The sequence below is a fragment of the Heptranchias perlo genome, chromosome 8 (genome assembly GCF_035084215.1).
Source record: "Heptranchias perlo isolate sHepPer1 chromosome 8, sHepPer1.hap1, whole genome shotgun sequence".
NCBI lineage: Eukaryota > Metazoa > Chordata > Chondrichthyes > Hexanchiformes > Hexanchidae > Heptranchias > Heptranchias perlo.
In genome coordinates this window covers 87884709-87901407 of record NC_090332.1, presented here as the reverse complement: position 1 = coordinate 87901407, position 16699 = coordinate 87884709, and the positions used below count along the sequence as shown (strand labels likewise).

General features: G+C 43.1%; 2 protein-coding genes across 2 annotated transcripts in view; one reads left to right on the top strand and one right to left on the bottom strand.

Moving 5' to 3' along the window:
- The window catches only part of LOC137324785 (calcineurin subunit B type 1), a 72086-nt gene extending 68099 nt beyond the window's left edge, over nt 1-3987 (bottom strand). The window contains exon 1 of the mRNA XM_067989483.1: nt 3755-3987. Coding sequence (XP_067845584.1) covers nt 3755-3757 — 3 coding nt within the window. The 5' untranslated portion in view covers nt 3758-3987. The remainder of the gene's footprint in view (nt 1-3754) is intronic.
- A 118-nt stretch (nt 3988-4105) lies between these two features.
- Nucleotides 4106-16699, top strand: part of plek (pleckstrin) — a 103915-nt gene continuing 91321 nt past the window's right edge. The window contains exons 1-2 of the mRNA XM_067989478.1: nt 4106-4237; nt 12619-12684. Coding sequence (XP_067845579.1) covers nt 12682-12684 — 3 coding nt within the window. The 5' untranslated portion in view covers nt 4106-4237; nt 12619-12681. The remainder of the gene's footprint in view (nt 4238-12618; nt 12685-16699) is intronic.

Sequence of the window (16699 nt, the reverse complement as noted above, 5' to 3'; positions counted from 1 at the left end):
GAGGACCAAAAGCAGTCAAAAATGGGTTTTAAAGGAGGGACTTAAAATAGAAGTGAAATGGAGAGGTTTAGGGAGAGAATTCCAGAACATGGAGCCTTTGTGGCTGAAGGCGTAGCCACCCATAGTGGGGTGAAAGGAGGGAGGGTTGTACAAGAGGTCACAGGGAGAGTTTTGGGGTGGGAGGGCGACGGCTATAGTGCTGGAGGAGGTTACAGATAAAGGAGAAATGCCATGAAGGGATTTAAACACACAGATAAGAATTTTAAATTGGAGGCGTTGGGGGACCAGGAGCCAATGCAAGTCTACAAGGACAACAACGATGGGTGAGCAGGACTTTGCGCGGAATAGGATACAAGCAGCAGAGTTTTAGATAAGCTGAAGTTTACAAAATGTGGAGAATGGGAGGTCGGCGAAGAGACCATTGGAATAGTCCAGTCTAGAGCCGACAAAGGCACAGATGAGAGTTTCAACAGCAGATAGGCTGAGATGGGCAGAGGCGACAGTTACAGGAGTGGAAATAGGTGGTCTTTGGGACAGTGGGGATACGGGGTCAAAAACTCAGCTCAGGATCGACTAGGACATGAAGGTTACTGAACAGTCCGGTTCAACCCGAGACTGTGGCAGGGGAAGGGTATGGAATCGGTGGCAATCGTACAGAGTTTGTGAGGGGGGCCTAAGGCGATTGCTTCAGTCTTAATGTTTAACTGGAGGAAATTTCGGCTCATCCAAATCTGGATATAATACTAACAATTTGACAGCACAGCGGCAGTGAAGGGGTCGAGAGAAAGAGCTGGGGGTCGTCAGCGTACATGTGGAAGCTGCCCCCATGTCTGTGGATGGTGTTGCCAAGGGGCTGCATGTAGATAAGGAAGAGGCGATCATGGATAGATCTTTGGGAGATTCCCATGGTAACAGTGTGGGAGTGGAAAGAGAAGTCATTAATGGAGACGCTCTGGAAATGATTGGATAGCTAAAAATGGAACCAATCATCAAGGACTGTCCCACTGAGCTGGACAACGAAGGAGAGGCGTTGGAGAAGGATGGCATGGTAGATCATGTCAAAGGCTTCAGGGAGGTTGAGGACGACGAATAGGGAAAATGCCCTGTGGTCAGTCACAAAGGATGTAATTTGTGACTTTGGTTAATGTCATTTCAGTACAGCGGAAAGGCAGAAGCCTGACTGAGAGTCAAACAAGGAGTTGCGGAAAAAATGCAACACCACATTTAATACCTTCGTACGTGTTTAAAGGCAAATAAAAACAAAAATAAACCAAAACTGCATTTTACAAGAATAGTCACAATGTCAATCATTTTTAATCCGGATAGCTTAGTTGGTAAACTTGCTGTCCAGTGCAGTAGTGAGTCACACAGAGCAGCAAGGTTCCAAGTCCGATCCGCAATCTGTGCCGAGTACCTGATTTCAGCCAAAGTGCCATTAGCCTGCAACAATTTAACTCAGCACTTCTGGCCAAGGAGGAAGAGAAATTACAGGTGGGTTCATATTATCGATCTGCTGTCTCCTGCAGGAAAGTGCGCGCCTGTAGTTCTAGGATGAGAATAAGACAACAAGGTACACATGGACGAGGAAGGTCAATCAGCCCACTTTTTTTGGGTGGATGAGCAAAACTTAGATCACTACCTCATCTCATTTAATGTGCCCATTAAATCATCAGGTGAACAAGTCTTGCAGGAGTGAATCTCATGGGATTCCCACAATTCCAAGGAGCGAAGATGATCCAATTCCCTAAGTACCCCCTCAACTTTGTGACTTTTTCCCCAAAGGAAGCACCCATTAGACTCTACCACCAGGTATTTTGTTTTTCATACAGAATCCAGTTTACATATAAATCCATTAGAGCCACAACATACTCAAATTTCTGAAACAGTTAATTAAATTACAGTAATTTATGCAGCTGCTTGCTTCTGTCTGTCAAAATAAACCTCTCTCTCTCTCTCTCTGGCTGGTTTCAAATCAAGAGAATTACTTGATTAATGGATTGTAAACAATTTTACAACACCAAGTTATAGTCCAACAATTTTATTTGAAATTCATAAGCTTTCAAAGGCTTCCTCCTTCCTCAGGTGAATGTTGTGGAAAGAGGAAGCCTCCGAAAGCTTGTGAATTTCAAATAAAATTGTTGGACTATAACTTGGTGTTGTAAAATTGTTTACAATTGTCAACCCCGGTCCATCACCGGCATCTCCACATCTTGATTAATGAAGTTATGGGGTTGTCACAAGTTACACAGCTTTTATCTAGAGTCGTGAGTGTTTCAAAAAGTATTACATGACATCAGGTGTAAATGGCTTATGCATGTCTGGCCACAAATTTTCTGCATCACAAAGGAAGGCTAGTCAGACCATTTTAGCCCATCTTTCTAAAAAAAAACTGCCCATCACAACATCCAATTATTTCTTCAATTATTCCATTATAAATTTTGCATTTTAGATCAATTCAACCTCTTATTTTTAAACCGTGGAATACCAAATTATCACAAGAAAAGGGACATGTCTTCCTGGTTCCCAAGTCACAACAGAGCAATCACAATCACCAATATATTTATGTATATAGAAAAATTGTAGGCTTACTCAAAAATCAATGGTGCGCACATACGACAAGGCAAGTTACATCCTCAGTATCTGGATCTTTATTACAAAGAGCATCAGTTTTAAAACTGGAGAAGATTTTATGTGAAAGTTCTGATTAAGAGTCTATACCCGTTCTTTCCAGAGACGCTGATTGACCTGCTGAATGTTTTCAGCATTTTCTGTTTTAGATTTCCAACATCTCTACAAGATTTTGCTTTTTTTAATTATACAATAAAGCTACTACAAATAAAATGATCTAATTTGAACCTTAGATGGTATTAATGTGCCTAATTGGACTATTGGTTAAGTCACCACTTCGCCTACTCCCTGAATCCCTACAGTATAAAATTTCTATGTTTTTTTGAATAACACCGTAGCGAACACATTTCCCCCCCTCCATTTTAAACTTAAACTTTCGCTCAATGCTGAAAGGCCTAGAGTAAAATGACCTGAAAATGTTATATACCATCTCAAACGTGCATTTTAAAAAAATATATATATATAAACACACATAATTTAAAGGCTTAAATCTGAAGAGACAACAAAAACACATCGTTTTCTCCTCGGACAGGTCTGATATGACATGGGATTGAAGTTTATTTATTTTTTTAAAAAAGGGAGGTTCATTAAATCAGATTTTACACCCAATGTCCCGGTCAAGGCGAGTTGGGTTGTGAATAGCTGACAAGATGGTTTTCTCACTTTGAAACCCTCCCCTCCTCCTCTAATTAAATAAAAAGCAAAGCCTTTTTTTAAAAAAAAACTGCGTCAAATAATGTGGGTTATCTGGAGTAAGGTAAGGAGGGAGGGAAATAGTCCAAGTCGACCCAGTTTATGCAGCAAGTAGGGAGAGAGGGGGGGGGGGGGGGGAAAGAGAGAGTGACACGGACCCAGAGCTCCGGCCGGGAGACACCTATAAATAAGGATATTTAATATAATTACAATGATGGAAGGAGAGGGGAGGGCTGCGCCTGCAGGAGGCCGAGCCCACACTGCGGCGGGGCCATCATGATGGCCGCTCGGCTTTTCTTTTTTTTATATAAACAAAAAAAAAAGCTCCCCCTTCTCCCCACACACGGGAAAGGGAGAGAAAATAAAAGAGTGTTTTTTAACATCTGGAGGATTTTGTGAAGAGAGATCTTGATTAATAAAAGCGCTCGCTCACCATCCTGGCTGACGAAGGTTAATCTTCCAGATATTTCAATCAGCAGAAGCCTCGCACCGCTCTTTATTCGCTTGGTATTTTTTTCCCCCCCTCCCTTTCTTCCTTCCTTCTTTCTTCTCCGTATGTTATTGCTGATTTTTATCCCCTCCCTCACAAGACCGCAGTATCAGCTCTCAATTAACTTAACAACCAGCGCAAACTCCGTCGTGTAAAAATCCGCAAAAAAAAAGAGGGGGAGGGGTGGGGGGTGGGGGGATGCAAAGCCGCCACCGCCGCCGCCGCCGCACATCCGGGGAATCACGCTCGATTTGCATACGGAGCGTCACGCCGTTCAAATGCGTGACGGCAGCACGCTCCCTCGGCCGTTGGCCAGCGACGGTTGGCTGTGGTTTTCAAAATGAACCTTCCGTCCACCGCAACCGGCGGCCCCCCTTTAAAGTTTGTAAAGAAAACGTCCCAAAGGAGCGGTAATCAGACAAAAAGGTATGTTGGCCTTTATTGCAAGTAGGAAGGGGGGGGGGGGGGGATTGGAGTAAGGAAAAAAAAATTGCAGGGCGGGCGGGCGGGAAGTGGGACTAGCTGGATTGCTCTTGCAGAGAGCTGGCATGGACTCGATGGGCCGAATGGCCTGCTTTCATGCTGTAGCCTTTCCATGAGCACATAAGAAATAGGAGTAGGCCATTCGGCCCCTCGAGCCTGCTCTGCCATTCAATAAGATCATGGCTGATCTTCGACCTCAACTCCACTTTCTCGCCTGATCCCCCTACCCCTTAGAGTCCAAAAATCTATCGATCTCTGCCTTGGAATATACTCAACGACTGAGCATCCACAGCCCTCTGGGGTAGAGAATTCCAAAGATTCACCATCCTCTGAGTGAAGAAACTCCTCCTCATCTCAGTCTTAAATGGCTGACCCCTTATCCTGCAACCATGCCCTCCAGTTCTAGACTCTCCAGCCAGGGGAAACATCTTCTCAGCATCTACCCTGTCAAGCCCCCTCAGAATCAAAAGCAAAATACTGCGGATGCTGGAAATCTGAAATGAAAACAGAAAATGCTGGATAAGCTCAGCAAGTCAGTTGGTTCTGATGAATGGTCTTCGACCTGAAAGGTTGACTCTGTTTCTTTCTCCACAGATGGTGCCTGACTTGCTGAGCTCCTCCAGCATTTTCAGTTTTTATTCCCCTCAGAATCTTGTATGTTTCAATGAGATCACCTCTCATTCTTTTAAACTCCCCAGAGAGTATAGACCCATAAAGGAGTAAGGAGGTAAGCTGCAATTATACAGGGCCCTGCTGAGACCACACCTGGAATACTGTGTACAGTTTTGATCTCTTTACTTAAGGAAGGGTATACTTGCCTTAGAAGGGGGTGCAATGAAGGTTCACTAGATTGATTCCTGGGATGAGAGGGTTGTCCTATGAGGAGAGATTGAGTAGAATGGGCCTATACTCTCTGGAGTTGAGAGGAATGAGAGGTGATCTCATTGAAACATACAAGATTTTGACAGGGTAAATGCTGAGAGGAAAAATAAATGCAGCTCTCGTTGAAAATGGATTTGTAATCTCTATCACTGTACCTGATCCCATATGCTAATGTTTCAGGAACAGAGAAGGCAATATTACAATTCTGGATTCATCTACAAACAAAATAAAGCACAGAAGCAAAGTGGCCTGGGAAAAATATTAAAACAGCACAATACTTTATGAGAAATAGAATCAATCCAAGCACTGCTATTTTTTACAGTTTCCTGGAGTTTATCAATTTCTTTGGACAAATCACCTGAACCTTTTTTTGGAACACAATCCACAGTCTCAAAATGTATAAACTGTTACACACGTTTCCAGCACCCAAGGAGCCTGGTGCATCCTCACCAAAACTAAAGACTAGCAGTGAGAACTGAGCTATTTGTGTCCTGGGACCTCGTTGATGTAAAGCCATTTCTTTGATCAGGCAAACAAAGTGTTAACCGTCTTCAAACCTTACTAAGCAGTGGGACACTGGCCTGCAATACTTTCTTGGATTTTCCCCCAGACTGTTTTCACACATTATGACCACAACCAGAAATTATACATCCATCTATTAAAGCTGCACCCATTAACATTTTAAAGATGTGGTCCCACTATTAAAGCACCTTTGTCTTAACTGGTTCCTGATCAAAAGGAATTTTTTCTTTCTTGCAGCTTACACGTCACAGGTTTTCCATTTTAAAACCTAAACCTGAGAGGGCAGTGGAGCCTTGGTTTAACATCTCATCCGAAAGACAGCACCTCCCTCAGTACTGCATTGGAGTAATATGCTTGAAATAATCTAAAACTTAAAAACATCCCCCATCCAGCCATTTTCATCACTGCCAGCCATATCATGTTTCCTATACAGACTGAGTTTTGTAATAAAATATGGCTGTCCAAATTTTTTCAGAATTTTGAAAATGTGAAGAAACTATAAGATAATTTAGACACACAAATTTTATTAAAGTAATTGAATCTCAGTATTAAATACGTTGGTATCTCTGCTGCAAGGATTATTTTCCCAATCTATCTGGGAGCATCTTGGATTACATGATGCTGCTCACAACTACATATCTCGCAAGTACATATCTGGCAGCTAACCTCCTGAATAGTTCTGAAACCAGTGACGTGAAAACATGGGAAGGGCGAGAACTCTTTGTTTTCACGTCACTGGCATTCTGAAAGGATGAGATCAAATGGGCTAATGGCCCTTCTTCAGTCATGCCAGCCATGGCTCAATTGTTAGCATGCTTGTCTCTGAGTCAAAAGGTTGTGGATTCAAGACACACTCCAGAGACTTAAACACAAAACCTAGGCTGACAACGCAATGTACCACTGAGGGAGTGCTGCACTGTGGGAGGTGCTGTTTTTTGGATGAGATGTTAAACCAAGGTTCCACTGCCCTCTCAGGTAGATGTAAAAGATCCTATGGCACTATTTTGAAGGGGAGTTATCCCCAGTGTTCTGGGCAATATTTATCTCTCAACCATGATCACTAAAATAGATTATCTGGTCATTATGACATTGCTGTTTGGGGGACCTTGCTGTGCGCAAATTGGCTGCCACGTTTCCAACATTACAACAGTGACTGCACTTCAAAGAAGTACTTCACTGGCTCTAAAGCGCTTTGGGCCATCTTAAGGTCATGAAAGACTCTATATAAATGAAAGTCTTTCATCTGAACCCATCTTCTGATCAAAGATGCCTAGTTCAATGGCCAGGAGGCACTTCTGGAGGTGTGCCATGGGTTAGCAAAATAACTTTCTGCAACAACAGCAAAAACTGTTCAAGCAAAGAGGTCACTGAGATCTGGAAAGATTGTGGAGAGTCACCAAGCAAGAGTGCAGCAAACCACAATACATGCTGTTAAATTTTGATTGAGTACCACTAAGTAATGAAATGGAAACCATGCATTACTTTCTTGAATTGTAAAAGTGAAGATGGTATAGTGGTTATAAATTATTTTTTTAAAAAAAGTTGCTTGCCAAATTGAAAAAGGTTCCCTCAGATCGGGAGGGAACTGACTGCTACAGGGTAAGGTCAGGTCAGATTGGGTGGGAAGCTGTTTGCTTCAAGGTTGGGTTGGGTTGGTTTGGGTTGAGCAGGAAGCTGAATACTTCAGTGCTGGGTGAGAAAGAAGGCTACATGCTGCAAACCTCCTGTGTAGGCACAGAGACGCAGAGAAGCTGTGAAAAGTCAGAACCCAGGTTCACTTAAAAGAAGAAAGAATTAATTTGCATTGATTTAGCACCTTTCATATCCTCAGGACATTCCAAAGTGTTTCACACAAAACTAAATGGTTTTTGAAGTATAGTACTGTTTTGTAGACAAACATGACAGTCAATCTTTGTACAGCAAGGTCCCACAAACAGCATTTGAAATAAACAACTGGTTAATCTGTTTTTGGTAGTGTTGGTTGAAGGATGAATGCTGACCAGGATACGAGAGAACTTGCTGCTCTTCTTCAAAAATTGGTATGAGATCTTTTACATCCATACTAAGTCTTTTTTTCCTCAGCATTTCCTTAATCTTGTTGTCGCTCCACAAATGCACAACAGCTCAATCCTGCACTTTTTTTTCGTACCCTTGCTTTTTGCACTCGCAATGACACACCCAATAATGTCACTGCCATTCAACTGATTGGACCACAATGTTTGGCCTTACTGCCACTGCCGCTCACTTTAATTTTCAGAGGTTTAGGACCTCTCTGAGGCTTGCACAGCTAATCTGCTATGCCAACACTGAGAGCAAAGCCTAGGCCCAGAGCCCAAGGCTGAGGCTGAAATGGGGTTACTATTACAAACGGTCACTCTGATTCCCACCACCCTCATTCCACGATTGTTTCTGACAGCATTTCTCTTTTTTTCTGTTTGTCCTCCACTCTTTCTCAATGATGGCGGAGTCCAGCACGTGAGTGCAAAAGACAAGGCTGAAGCGTTTGCAACCATCTTCAGCCAGAAGTGCTGAGTGGATGATCCATCTCAGCCTCCTCCCGATATCCCCACCATCACGGAAGCCAGTCTTGGGCCAATTCGATTCACTCCACGTGATATCAAGAAACGGCTGAGTGCACTGGATACAGCAAAGGCTATGGGCCCCGACAACATCCCAGCTGTAGTGCTGAAGACTTGTGCTCCAGAACTAGCTGCGCCTCTAGCCAAGCTGTTTCAGTACAGCTACAACACTGGCCTCTACCCGATAATGTGAAAAATTGCCCAGGTATGTCCGGTCCACAAAAAGCAGGACAAATCCAATCCGGCCAATTACCGCCCCATCAGTCTACTCTCAATCATCAGCAAAGTGATGGAAGGTGTTGTCGACAGTGCTATCAAGCGGCACTTACTCACCAATAACCTGCTCACCGATGCTCAGTTTGGGTTCCGCCAGGACCACTCGGCTCCAGACCTCATTACAGCCTTGGTCCAAACATGGACAAAAGAGCTGAATTCCAGAGGTGAGGTGAGAGTGACTGCCCTTGACATCAAGGCAGCATTTGACCGAGTGTGGCACCAAGGAGCCCGAGTAAAATTGAAGTCCATGGGAATCAGGGGGAAAACTCTCCAGTGGCTGGAGTCATACCTGGCACAAAGGAAGATGGTAGTGGTTGTTGGAGGCCAATCATCTCAGCCCCAGGGCATTGCTGCAGGAGTTCCTCAGGGCAGTGTCCTAGGCCCAACCATCTTCAGCTGCTTCATCAATGACCTTCCCTCCATCATAAGGTCAGAAATGGGGATGTTCGCTGATGACTGCACAGTGTTCAGTTCCATTCGCAACCCCTCAGATAATGAAGCAGTCCGAGCCCGCATGCAGCAAGACCTGGACAACATCCAGGCTTGGGCTCATAAGTGGCAAGTAACATTCGCGCCAGATAAGTGCCAGGCAATTACCATCTCCAACAAGAGAGAGTCTAACCACCTCCCTTTGACATTCAACGGCATTACCATCGCCGAATCCCCCACCATCAACATCCTGGGGGTCACCATTGACCAGAAACTGAACTGGACCAGCCATATAAATACTGTGGCTACGAGAGCAGGTCAGAGGCTGGGTATTCTGCGGCGAGTGACTCAACTCCTGACTCCCCAAAGCCTTTCCACCATCTACAAGGCACAAGTCAGGAGTGTGATGGAATACTCTCCACTTGCCTGGATGAGTGCAGCTCCAACAACACTCAAGAAGCTCGACACCATCCAAGATAAAGCAGCCCGCTTGATTGGCACCCCATCCACCACCCTAAACATTCACTCCCTTCACCACCGGCGCACTGTGGCTGCAGTGTGCACCATCCACAGGATGCACTGCAGCAACTCGCCAAGGCTTCTTCGACAGCACCTCCCAAACCCGCGACCTCTACCACCTAGAAGGACAAGAGCAGCAGGCGCATGGGAACAACACCACCTGCACGTTCCCCTCCAAGTCACACACCATCCCGACTTGGAAATATATCGCCGTTCCTTCATTGTCACTGGGTCAAAATCCTGGAACTCCCTTCCTAACAGCACTGTGGGAGAACCGTCACCACACGGACTGCAGCGGTTCAAGAAGGCGGCTCACCACCACCTTCTCGAGGGCAATTAGGGATGGGCAATAAATGCTGGCCTCGTCAGCGACGCCCACATCCCATGAACGAATTTTTTAAAAAGTCGTGGCCGAACCAGTGTTTTATAAAGGTTCATCATAACCTCCTTGCTTTTGTACTCTATGCCTCTATTTATAAAGCCCAGGATCCCGTGTGCTTTATTAACTGTTTTGTCAACCTGCCCTGCCACCTTCAACGATTTGTGCACATATACCTCCAGATCACTCTGTTCCTGTACCCCTTTTAGAATTGTACCTTTTAGTTTATATTGCCTCTCCTCATTCTTCCTATGAAATGTATCACTTCATACTTTTCTATGTTAAATTTCATCTGCCCATTCCACCAACCTGTCTATATCCTCTTGAAGTCTATCACTATTCTCCTCACTGTTCACTACACTTCCAAGTTTTGTGACATCTGCAAATTTCCACAATAATTTATCATCTCAATAAGTTAGTCTCTGAATTGCCCAATTAGAGGGTCTCAATAAAGCTTGACTTTACACGTAATAAATCATAGAATATTGCAGCACGGAAGAGGCCACTCAGCCCACCAAGTCTGTGCTGGATCAATCACTATGTTGCAGTTTTGTGGTTCTTCAGAATTTTGAAGATGAGCTATCTGATAAAATAGTTTACCACAATAAGGAACAGAATGCAAATCCACTCCCTCAAAAAGTGAGATGTGAAATGCTATTTATCTGAATAGTCCCATATATCAAGCATGTTCCCCGTGCCTTGGCCAGTGAGCTTACTCAACCTATTTAAATGATTTGACTGCTTAAACTTACAAAAGCTTAGCTCCTCTGTGCTACTTGAGCACCATACGTGTAATGCACTTTGATCCTGCCAACACTTCAATAGAACCAGATGATCGATCAGATATATTATCACCTGGCAAAGCATTTTGGTGAACCTTTCACAAATGGCAAAACAAGAATTAATTCTGAGGGAGCTTGACAGGGTAGATGCTGAGAGGTTGTTTCCCACGGCTGGAGAGTCTAGAACTAGGGGGCATAGTCCCAGGATAAGGGGTCGGCCATTTAAGACTGAGATGAGGAGGAATTTCTTCGCACAGAGGGTTGTGAATCTTTGGAATTCTCTACCCCAGAGAGCTGTGGATGCTCAGTCATTGAGTATATACAAGGCTGAGATCGATAGATTTGTGGACTCAAGGGATATGGGGATCGGGCAGGAAAGTGGAGTTGAGGTCGAAGATCAGCCATGATGTTATTGAATGGCAGAGCAGGCTCAAGGGGCCGTATGGCCTACTCCTGCTCCTATTTCTTATGTTTAATTAAAGTATTTTAATCAAAGTTATAGTGGAGGTAATATGTCATATTTGTATACTTACCCATAGTTAATTGATTCTGAATAATGGATTTGACAAATACAGATTGCTTGCTGAATTAAACCATTATATAATTTATAGACCAATCTGTGTGTATATATACACACACAATTTGTCAGTTGTATCAGTATGAGTTTAAAGTTTACTCTCTGCATAACTTTTGTGATTAATGCATGTTAAAAAATTAATCTCCAAAAAATTATATATTTTATATGTGGCAAAAGAACCAGAGGGGAGACGCGGAGAATTTTTTTTACACTGTGAGTTGTTACGACCTGGATTGCAGAGCGGCATGGGAAGAGAGCAGGGGAGTGGGACTAATAGATCAGTTCTTTCAAACACTGGCACAAGCACGATAGGCCAAATGGACTCCTTCTTCGCTGTTTGACTCTATGATTACATAGAGATTTATATTAGGACTGTCAATTAATCACAGTTAACTTCCCTGATTAATGCATTAATTTTTTGGAGAAAAATGTTTTAATGCACACTAATCACGGAAGTTCCGCAGAGAGTAAACTTTAAACTCATCCTGATACAGCAGGCAACCTGCTCTGTTTTTCCAGGGGGTACAATTGTTTTGCTCACTAAAGAAATGTTACACTGTTCCAATTTAGTGATTTCTCAGTCACGCTCAGAATCACTTTGCAGGAACAGCCCGCACAGCTCTGTTTACTCCAGATGTTCGCTGGACCACATAATGTAATTTATTCTGACTAAGGGACATGACTCCATATTATGAAATTCTTTGATGAAAGTGTTATACCTATATATCATAGGATTTATGAGGGTATCAAAATATATCATTAATATGCTGCCTGTTAGATTTAAATTTGTAAATGGTTCAAATAGCTTACATTAAACATTTTTAATTTCATTTTCCCCTCCTGGGACTTGTTGGATTATCCCAGTTATGAAATCAAGAGGAAAAAAAATCTGTCGAAGGAGAGGAGATGGGGTTTGTGTTGGACGGGATCAGAGCATAATTAATTTTTGCAAAGCTTGCCAGAGATGTGGGTCATAAGGTTCTTGGTTCTCTGGACCACGCAATGCAGAAAAACAACAATTTGCATTTATATAGTGCTTTTAACGTAGTAAAACGTCCCAAAGCGCTTCACAAGAGCGATTATCAGACAAAAAAAATGGACACCTAGCCAAAGAAGGAGACATTAAGACAGGTGACCAAAAGCTTGGTCAAAGAGGCAGCTTTTAAGGAATGTCTTAAAGGAGGAGAGAGTTGAAGAGGCGGAGAGGTTTAGGGAGAAGGTTGGGCGATGGAAATTCTCATGATGCACCACGCTCCCGGATTAACAGTGACACCAGCGCTGGGAAGAGAAAGAGACTGCAGCTGTCAGTGACTCAGCGCCGGCGTGATTTTAGGAACTCTTGTTTCTTTAACTAACTCATGTTTTAACACTGAATTCAGACCAGGTTTACACTCAGTATGACACAGAGGAAGGAAACTCTACTGTAAAACACAAGCTGACAAATGGTAAGAGTTTCTAAATAAAATTTTGCGTGTGTTTCTCGATAAATTTAAAGAATCAATTTTGCATTACTGTGCTGTTGTAAAATCTTTGATCTAAATTCAGGAGTCACTTCATTTGTGGAAAGAGGTTGTCTGGATTAAAATGTATTTTTAATTAATAAGTCAAAATACGGACCGTACCGAATGTTTATAGTGTGTGCGTTGTCTGTGTTTGCTTTTTAAATACACCTTGACGTTAACTTGTTGTTCCTGTAGTGACCTGTCGGCAGGTGAGTCTGACTGTAAACAGCAGGACTTGACTGGATCCGAGAGTCTTGTAACTCTCATTAGTTGCCCAACTTGGCTGGATGCTGTAGTAAGCAGGCAAAACTTGCATCTCTCTATTTACGTTGTTGAAAATACCAGAATGAGAGCGAGAGACAAAAGAGGATGTTTGCCAGCTAGACTTTTGGCAGCAGGTAGAACGCGGTGCATTCCAGGGGCAGTTGATGGCAGACTGGAAAGAAAGGACTTTATTTAGCATGCAAGTACTTGTCAGAACAAATTATTGTGCTTTATGATCCCAAACAGTACAGAGCAGAGCTGCGGGTGTATTGGCAACAACATTCTTTAACAGCAAATATTTTGTTTTGGTTCAGTACTTGTACATGTATGATGCACATCAGTAGACAGTGAATCACAGAAATAAATCCATAAAGTTGTGTTGGGCTCGTTGTCCTGCCCATTATTTTTTAAAAATTTTTTGTGAAGATCTAACTATTTTTGGCTGTATTTCACTTTTTTTTGCCTGTAGCTATGTAAAGGCTGCCAATTTTCCTTTTTAATTTGCACTTTCGGATATGATGGCGCAATAGTTATTGATGTTCTCTTCACAATAAAGAGTTCTGTAATGAGTTTTTCTATAGGATTCCATGTAAATAAATATGAAACCATAAAGAGGGACCAACAATATGAATCCAGAAATAGGAAAATAGGGTTTTTATGCTGGGTTGTTTTTTGGATGATAATAATAATTGCATCAGTAATAACAAACTTGAATGAGATGGATCAATTAAATATGTGATTAAAGCCAAGATTAACTGAGATTTTTTAAATCACTTGACAGCTATATATGTTTGTATATATATATATGTATATATATATATATGTACATGTTTTGCATCTGGGTTAGATTCATAGGTCATAGGAAAATTCTTAGGATGTGGGAAAATTTCTGACATATGTAAGATGTGAAGCATTCAAATTTCCCATTCCGTGAGAAACAGCATCTGTAAAACTATATTCTCACTGTCTTTATTTTCCCCTCACTAAAGCTCAATCAAGGAATGACCAACAACCACCATAAAAGCAACCAATCAAAATTGCTCAATTTTAAAAAATTATCTTTTCAATATGTTGTTTGATTCCTATTATGTGCTTCTAAAAATTAAACATTTAATGTAAGAGAATAAAAAATTAACTAAGACCAAAAAAGTACTAAATTTACCCAAGTATTTACCCATAAGAACATAAGAACATAAGAAATTGGAGCAGGAGTAGGCCAATCGGCCCCTCGAGCCTGCTCCGCCATTCAATAAGATCATGACTGATCTGATCCCAACCACAAATCTAAAGAACACAAGAAGTCGGAGCAGGACCCGGCCACATAGCCCCTGGGCCCTCTCCGCCACCCACAGGGCATTGACCGATCCGAACTCAGCTTCATGTCCAATTTCCTGCCCGCTCCCCATAACCCCTAATTCCCTTTACTTCTAGGAAACTGTCTATTTCTGTTTTAAATTTATCTAATGATGTAGCTTCCACAGCTTCCTGGGGCAGCAAATTCCACAGACCTACCACCCTCTGAGTGAAGAAGTTTCTCCTCATCTCAGTTTTGAAAGAGCAGCCCCTTATTCTAAGATTATGCCCCCTAGTTCTAGTTTCACCCATCTTTGGGAACATCCTTACTGCATCCACCCGATCAAGACCCTTCACAATCTTATATGTTTCAATAAGATCGCCTCTCATTCTTCTGAACTCCAATGAGTAGAGTCCCAATCTACTCAACCTCTCCTCATATGTCCGCCCCCTCATCCCCGGGATTAACCGAGTGAACCTTCTTTGTACTGCCTCGAGAGCAAGTATGTCTTTTCTTAAGTATGGAGACCAAAACTGTATGCAGTATTCCAGGTGCGGTCTCACCAATACCTTTTATAACTGCAGCAATACCTCCTTGTTTTTATATTCTATCCCCCTAGCAATAAAAGCCAACATTCCGTTGGCTTTCTTGATCACCTGCTGCACCTGCATACCAACTTTTTGATTTTCTTGCACTAGGACCCCCAGATCCCTTTGTACTGCAGTACTTTCCAGTCTCTCGCCATTAAGAAAATAACTTGCTCTCTGATTTTTCCTGCCAAAGTGCATAACCTCACATTTTCCAATATTATATTGCATCTGCCAAATCTCCCAGTTCTCCCAAGGAGAGTAAAGCAACCACTCCTTGGGGACATGATGCCTTGTGCTCACAGTTGACCAAGATGGCAATGGATGACATGACCATGAGGTTGGGCTCCCATATGAAAAATGACAGCAGGTAAAGTCAATCAAATAGTCCAAATGTAAAATATAATACAAGCACAGTACATTAAGATACAAATATAGTGCAATACGTTACAATACAAAGGATGATTCTGTGATCTGGCTCTCCCAGCGGGGAGCTAGTGCTTAAGAGGAACGCATTTCAGGAAATCACAGGTACGCAGTTCATGATTGTCTATCCATTACAATTAACAGGCTGCAGGTCTGTGATTCCATGACATCAGTTCCCTGCGAGCATCCCTCCCTGTTGGGTGTGTCAGATCAGGGAATCACTTCTTTAAGTCCAAACAAATAAAATTCAAAACAACCTATCAATTTGGCCAGATATTGGCTATTAAGCAGCCAAAATGAGTGTTGCAAACTTGAGTCCCATTGGCTGGCTGCCATTCACATAGTTGTGGGGTTTAAACTTGAATCTTGAAGTCCTGACTTTTGGAGAATTTATTTGTTATAATTCTTCTCAGATCTTTGTCACCATTTTATTTATTTTTAATATTTTACTTTTTTTAGAACAGATATTTTGAGAGACTGGTGGAAGTTGTGTGAATCATAGCTCAATGCTCATGGCAAGAACCTCCTTATATATCCAACTGCCCCCTCCCTTGCCCCAGAGGTGAGAGGAACCACAACTCTACTGTTTCACAGCCCAGTCCCTCAGGATTGTTACACACTCTATATCCTACTCATGGAAACACAGTAGTTTAGTTAGAAACACTTAGGGCTCGATTTTTGGACTTCCGATCCGGCGGGTTCGTGGCGGGGGGGGCTCCGAAAATCGGGGATTCCCGGGGCGGGTCCGGAGCCCAGCTCCAACCCACCCACTTCCGGATTCCCCAGTGATGCACTTAGATGTGCACGCAGCCCCCGTGTGTGGGACTCCCGCCGGCAATTAAAGCCAGCAGGATTCCACTTAAGGCAATTAATTACATAGTTCAGGTTGTTAGCAGACCTGATTTGTAGGATATTTCAGGAGGGGTGGGATTTTCATTTCAACTGAGCGTGTTCCCCCTACTGGGGGAAACACTCCCAGTTGAAATGGACGTGTTGCAGCCACCAGCCTGTGGCAGCTGCAAAGGTCCATTTGACAGGTGCGGGGGGGAGACCCTCACTCATTGCAGGAGGCCACTCTGTCACTTTGGACAAAGTTTGGCCTCCACCACCTTCCTCCTAACAATAAAATTCACAAACTTGCAACCTCAACCCCGGTGTGCAGACACATTTACCTACCTTGCGGACCCCCTCAAACGTATATCTTCCGGATGGGGGCCACCATAGCTGCAGTCATGACCTCCTCGGAGGACGAACAGCATCACCAGCCTCGCCGGCCACGCTGTCCACCTCTGACACATGAAGCTCCACAACACAGTGCTGTGACACATCCACCTGCACAGCAGGAGGGAGGGCAACCACAGAGAGAGATGCATCACAGAAGGTACTA